This window comes from Nicotiana attenuata, unplaced genomic scaffold (assembly GCF_001879085.1).
Source record: "Nicotiana attenuata strain UT unplaced genomic scaffold, NIATTr2, whole genome shotgun sequence".
Classification (NCBI taxonomy): Eukaryota; Viridiplantae; Streptophyta; class Magnoliopsida; order Solanales; family Solanaceae; genus Nicotiana; species Nicotiana attenuata.
In genome coordinates, this window is record NW_017671149.1 from 172,022 (window position 1) to 178,805 (window position 6,784).

Genomic DNA, 6,784 nt, shown 5'->3' on the forward strand with positions numbered 1-6,784 from the left:
TAGCCAATATATGTAAGTTATACATTAATATAATTGTATATACATATTATATATTTGTCGACAATTATTTTGATTGGGGCGGCTATACAGTGTAAAATTCTCATATAAAAATGGTTAATCAGATTTTTTAAAATTGAAATTTATCACTCAATATGACACAAGAAAAGTCTAAAACCGTGTTCACTAGTACAAGAATTTGTAGTTTGTTTCTATGATGATGTCTAATGATGACCAAACTATTTTATGGGCTTGTTAAACCATCAACTTAAGCCACGTCAGAGGAATGGGGCCCACTCACTGTTATAGTGGGAGTAAACTATTTGCCAGCTGTCCTATTCCATTACTAAAATGGCCCTCCAATTTCTAGGAACCTTCTTTTAACCCCATCAACTTTCATGCCTTAAACCAACACCTCTATATATAACATATGGTTACAAATTACAACCCATCTTTGACTTGTAAAAATCAAATCAAGAAAGATCACTAACATCAATTACCCAATGGCTTCTTTATTAGCTCAATGTTTGGCTTTTCTTGCCTTATGCTCTTTGTATCATAGTTTGGCTTATAGTAATTTTAATCAAGATTTTGATGTTACATGGGGAGATGGTAGGGCAAAGGTTCTCAACAATGGAAAACTTCTTACTCTCTCCCTTGACAAAGCCTCTGGTTCTGGTATTCAATCCAAGAGAGAGTATTTATTTGGAAGGTTTGATATGCAGTTGAAACTCGTACCTGGAAATTCAGCTGGCACAGTGACTACATATTATGTAAGTTTTATATCATAGTTATTGTAAAGGTAGTTTTGGAGCGACGGTAAAGTTGGCGTTGTTTGATCTATAGGTCACGCGTTCGAGTCGTTGAAGCAGCCACTAATGCTTGCATTAGGGTAGGCTGTCTACATCATACCCCTTGGGGTGCGACCCTTCCCCGGACCTTGCATGCATGAATGCGGGAGTCTTTATGTACCAGGCTGCACTAGAGGTGGCAAAATGGTTAAAAGAAAATAGTTATTCACCCATATTATTCATCAAAAAATGTGTTGGATAATGAATCATTTAAAAACGGGTCGAATGGATAAAGAACCATATTATCCACTTAGAAAATGGTTAACCAAATGGATAACCAATGGATAACTAATGTGTTTAACTTTTATATTTGTAAAGCCTTAATTTGGAGTTCCTCAAGTTTGGAAGACTAGGAATTCTCTCATAAGTGATCATATTTAAGAAGCCGTGGATAATATGGATGTCCATATTATCCGCCAGATAAACCCGTTATTATCCGTCTCAAATACGGGTCGGGTCGGATAATTTATCCGTTTTTTTAAATTACCCTTTTTAACCCGCTCGTATCCGATCCGACCCGCCCGTTTGCCACCCCTAGGCTGCACAATGGTAAAGTTGTCTCCGTGTGACCTATAGGTCACAAGTTTGAGTCATGGAAGCAGCCACTAATGCTTGTATATATTATGGTAGACTGTCTACATATACTTCTTGGGGTGTGACCTTTCCTAAGACCCTGTGTGAATGTGGGAAGCTTTGTATACCAGGCTGCCTTATATCGTAGATTCGTAGTTATCGGTGATGTTGTCATCTAATCTACAACAAGAATTACCATCATAACTAAGATCTTATTTTAATTTAATTTTCTATGCAGTTATCATCACAAGGGGCAACACATGATGAGATAGATTTTGAATTCTTGGGAAATCTTAGTGGTGATCCTTATATTATTCAAACAAATGTTTACACTCAAGGCAAAGGTGACAAAGAACAACAGTTCTACTTATGGTTTGATCCCACTGCTGATTTTCATACCTACTCCATTCTTTGGAACCCACAAACAATTATGTAGGTATCCCTTTACTATACAAGCTATATCATTATTCATTAGAATCGTTGTTGTTCCTTCAAATTTTTTTTCAAAAAATAAAATTTATGCATTTTGAAAACTATGGAAAAATTACGTAAAATTTGCTAAGATAGTTAATAATCAAAGTATATTTGAAAAAAAGTATGAGAAATTAAAGTAAAACAAAAAACAGTTTGACTCCTCAAATTGTAATAGTGTCACATAACCATCCAAACTTATATCTCTCTCTTGGTTTTTGCTCCTAAAGTTCTATAAATCTAACTTTATCTTTATTTTGATTTTTGACTTGCTCTATTCGACATTTCTTATAAAAAAAAAGACCAATATACTAGAATATTAGGCAAACTATTAGCCGAATAATGTTCATAATATTGATGTAACTAGTTAGAATCAGGACGCAGGAGAAGTTAATTAAGGGTCCGTTTGGCCATAAATTTTTTTTACTCTTTTTCGGAAAAATTTATTTTATTTCGAAATCGGTGTTTGGCCATGAAAATTTTAAATTTTACTTGCAGTTAAATTTCGAAAGTTTTCGAAAATTTGAAAAACTCCGAAAATATTATTTTTCAAAACTTTCACTTCAAATCACTCACAATAATTCAAAATAATTCTGAATTGTATTCATGTCCAAATACAGCTCTGATTTTCAATTACCATTTTCACTTATTTTTTTTTTGGAATTTTACAATTCTTATGTCCCAACGCCCACTAATCTATTAAATTATTGTTAATTCTTAATATTTGAATATAACAACAACAGCAACAACTATTGCTACTATGCCTCAGTCCCAAAACAAATTGTCTCGAAACATTTATTTCTTCCTTTACAAATTGACAAAAACTTATACATATATTTTATGTTTGATTTACCAATTTTTTCTAGATTTTATGTGGATGGCACACCAATAAGAGTGTTCAAGAACATGAACTCAAGTGGAATACCCTACCCAACCAACCAACCTATGAGAGTATATGCAAGTCTATGGAATGCAGATGATTGGGCTACTAGGGGTGGCCTTATTAAAACAGATTGGTCCAATGCTCCATTTATAGCTTCTTTTAGAAATTTCAAAGCCAATGCTTGTGTTTGGAAATTTGGAAAATCATCATGCAATAGTAGCACAAATTCCACAAATCCATGGTTTTTTCAAGAACTTGATTCAACAAGCCAAGCTAGGTTACAATGGGTGCAGAAAAATTATATGGTTTATAATTATTGTACTGATATTAAAAGGTTTCCTCAAGGTCTTCCTCTTGAATGTAATTTCAACTCCACAACTAGTTAAAAATTGTTTTGTATATTAGTCTTGGTAATTATCATATTCCTCTAGTAATTGACGGAATTCATTTTCAGAGATAATAAATTACAAATAGAATCATGTAATAAGATGTAATGCTACATGAGTAGGACAATCGCAGTGCAAATACAATATTTCTTGTCTTTGTAAGTTTTTTGAATTTTGTAATAAATGAGGTTTGATTCGGATTTCGTATAAGTTTGTTGTAAATAGGTACTCTGTCTTAGTTGATGTGACAAAATTATTAAATGAAAGGAGCCAAAAGAGTTTTTCTTTAACTGTGATTTCCTATGCCTTTTAAATATTTTAAATTGTTAATTATTATGATTTTTAATATTATTTATATAAATTTTAAATATATAAATTATAGGGAAATTTTCATATTAAAACAATTGGGCTGCCTCCTTTTCAGCTTTATAGCCCATATTTCAATTTACAATTGAGTAGCCCAAAAATTATAGTCCCATATCTGATAAAGGAGCGTTAATTCCATTTTTTTGGGAGTAAAAAGCAGGATTTTCTGCATTTTCTCAGATTCTTTCCAATCTTCTTCCCCAAATACTTCAAAAACGAGACCCATGAATGCAGCTCCAAAAACCCTAGAATTTCTTCTTCATCTCGAATTAACAACAAATCAAACACGAAAAGTAAAATTTGTTTGCTGCAAATCAGCGCAATTTTAGTTTTTGCTTCAATTTTGATTTCCATTTTTTGTTAGATGGAGATTTTTCCAGTTTACGTTCTTCATAGTGGTGAATGGGAAGAAAACAAGTTTATCAATTTCGTCAGCGATTGTGTAATAATCGAGTCAACATTCACCTACAATAATTTAGTTGCAGCTATTTCGGAACAGATTAGGATCGATAGTGAGTTAAACACAATATAGATTAACTTTCTCCCAAATGTTGGTTTGCCACCGATCCTGATTTACAACGATACAGGTGTGAAGGTGTATATCGAATTAAAGAAGAAAAACTTGAATTTCACTGAATATCCTTTGTTTGTGACAGTGAAAGAGATATATGAAAATCGTTTGGTTCCTACAAGTTCTAGTTGTGTAGTTGCTACAAGTTCCAGCTATTTGGTTGGTACAAGTTCAGATTCTAGAGATGTATCAAGAATTGATAGCACTGAGATTATTGATATCAAATTTATTGAAAACACGAAATTTAGTGAAAAAACGGGTATAATAGATGATATTTTGAACGAATTTGTTGACGAAGATCAAGTTTATAAGGATAAAGAGACAGTTGTCAGTGTGATGAAGAACTTGGCTGTATGTGAAAGGTTCCAATTCAAGGTGAAGTGATCAAGAGCAACAAGGTATGTAAATAATTGTATATTCTGTTATATATATGTATAAATATGTATAAAGTAGTATATATTTGTATCTAGGTATTAAAATTAGTATATATGTAGTTATGTTTTTGTATACAAGTGTATTTAGAAGTTGAATGATCTTTAATCCTAGGTATCACCTTATGTGTATGGATGAAAATTGTGCTTGGAGTTTCAAATCTTCTGCCGTTTTCAAGGCAAACATATTCAAAGTGAGAAGTTACAATAATAATCACACATGCGGCTATGGTGAAAGATACTTAACACAACGTCAAGCTACTTCGGGTGTAATTGCTAGTATAGTCAAGGACAAGTATGTTAATCCAAAAAAAGTTTACACCGCAAATGATATAATAGAGGACATACAAAAGCAACACGGAATTGAGGTGAGCTACATGAAAGCATGGAGAGCTAAAGAGATAGCAATGGCAATGATAAGAGGGAGTCCTAGTGATTCATATAAGGAGTTGCCGAAGTATTTTTATATGTTAGAGCAAACAAATCCAGGAACGGTTACAAAGTTGCACAAATCAGAAGATGGATGCTTTCTTTATGCATATGTTTCGCTATATGCATCTATCAAGGGCTGGGAGCATTGCAGACCGATAATGGTTGTTGATGGAAGTTTCCTTAAAGCAGCATATAAGGGTACCATATTGACTGCTTGCACACAGGATGGAGCTGGTGAGTTGACTGCATCTACCTTGTTTCTGCAGTTTGTATAATGTTGTAGTTTCATGTATAAAAGTGTATAGGATTTCACAGCTACTGTTTTTATAAAATTTGCAGTTGGTATAAAATTGTATAATTGTGTATAACTGTGTATAATATTTGTATAATTGTCTGAATCCTAATATCTATTTTGTATAAACAGGAAAAATCCTTCCACTTGCATATGCAATTGTAGATTCAGAGAATAACAAATCTTGGGAGTGGTTCTTTGTCCAGATAAAGGGTACTTTTGGAGTTAGGGAAGGGATGTGTATAGTTTCAGATAGAAATGAAAGCATCTTCAATGCCACAAAAGCTGTGTACCCAGAAGTACCACATTGTATTTGCATGTTTCACTTGTGGCAGAATGTAAAGCGCACATTCAAGAAACATCACAAACAATTGAAGGATATCTTCTTTGCTTTGGCTAGAGCTTACACGGTAGAGAAGTTTGAGTACCATATGACAGAGATGTGCAAAATTGATCCGAGAGTGCAGCCTTACTTGTTCGAAATTGGATACGAAAGGTGGTCTAGGGCATATTCCAAAGTGAAAAGGTCGATGGTAATGACTTCCAATATTGCAGAGTCAATTAATGCAGCAAACAAGGATGCTAGAGAGTTACCAGTAATGCGATTGCTGGAGTACATGACAAATTTGCTACAACAGTGGAACAACAAAAATAGAAAAAGTGCAATGGAGACATCTACAGAGCTTGGCGAAAAGTACGACAAACTCCTTCGGGAAAATCTGATTGCATCGGAGCAAATGACGGTAAATTGAATCAAATATAATGATGCTTGGCACTGCTGACTTGCATTTTACTGCTTGTATAAGGATGTATATCTCTGTATAATAATGTATAATGTTCTTTCACTTTTTTTTAAAAAAAAAACTTTTGCAGGTGAGGCCTGCTACGGAGAAGTTATATACTGTGTTTGAAGGGGTAAGGCGAAACATAGTGTGCCTTGAAGAGGGAACATGCAGTTGTGGAAAATTTCAAATGGATGAACTTCCATGTCCGCATGCTTGGGCGGTTTTGAAGAACCAGCAGCTGAAACCTGGCCAGTATTGCTCTTTTTACTACAAGAAGGATAAACTCCTTAGAACTTATGAATTTCCAGTGAATCCGATGCCAGATGAGAGTCTATGGGTAATCCCAACAGAGGTGATGGAAGATGTGGTCCTACCACCTAAAGGGAGAAGGAATGCAGGAAGGCCAAGAAAGGAAAGACTCAAACCTGCTTCAGAAAAAGAGTCTAAGAGGGCATTTTCATGTTCTGTGTGTGGACAAGGTGGTCACAATAGAAAAACATGTAGGAATCGACCAAAATAGCTAGTTGAAAACATAACACTTCCTATTACATTTGTTGTCATGTTGAGTAGTTAAGTTTCACAAAGAATAGAGTTACAAATGTTGAGTAGTTAAGTCTCACAAGTAATTGAATTACAAATGTCAATAAAGATTTACAACTTACGCTATATATTGCAATTGTGTTAAATATGTTTCATTATACATGTTTTGATTATCCAATAATAGTGTGTTGCTGTTTTTAATGGTG

The 6,784-nt window shown here is 33.9% G+C and overlaps 3 protein-coding genes across 3 annotated transcripts; all 3 read left to right on the plus strand.

Moving 5' to 3' along the window:
* The first annotated feature begins 447 nt into the window (after positions 1-447).
* Positions 448-3,364, plus strand: LOC109206252 (xyloglucan endotransglucosylase/hydrolase protein 24-like). Its single transcript, XM_019369064.1, has 3 exons — positions 448-770; positions 1,660-1,853; positions 2,759-3,364. The coding sequence occupies exons 1-3, from the start codon at positions 501-503 to the stop codon at positions 3,159-3,161; spliced, it is 867 nt and encodes a 288-aa protein (XP_019224609.1). The 5' UTR covers positions 448-500; the 3' UTR covers positions 3,162-3,364.
* A 1,274-nt stretch (positions 3,365-4,638) lies between these two features.
* Positions 4,639-6,016, plus strand: LOC109206253. Its single transcript, XM_019369065.1, has 2 exons — positions 4,639-5,195; positions 5,386-6,016. The coding sequence occupies exons 1-2, from the start codon at positions 4,655-4,657 to the stop codon at positions 6,003-6,005; spliced, it is 1,161 nt and encodes a 386-aa protein (XP_019224610.1). The 5' UTR covers positions 4,639-4,654; the 3' UTR covers positions 6,006-6,016.
* On the plus strand, positions 6,016-6,558 carry LOC109206249. The gene is made up of 2 exons (XM_019369063.1): positions 6,016-6,072; positions 6,127-6,558. Exons 1-2 carry the CDS (start codon positions 6,016-6,018, stop codon positions 6,556-6,558), a joined length of 489 nt encoding a protein of 162 aa, XP_019224608.1.
* Positions 6,559-6,784: the final 226 nt, after the last annotated feature.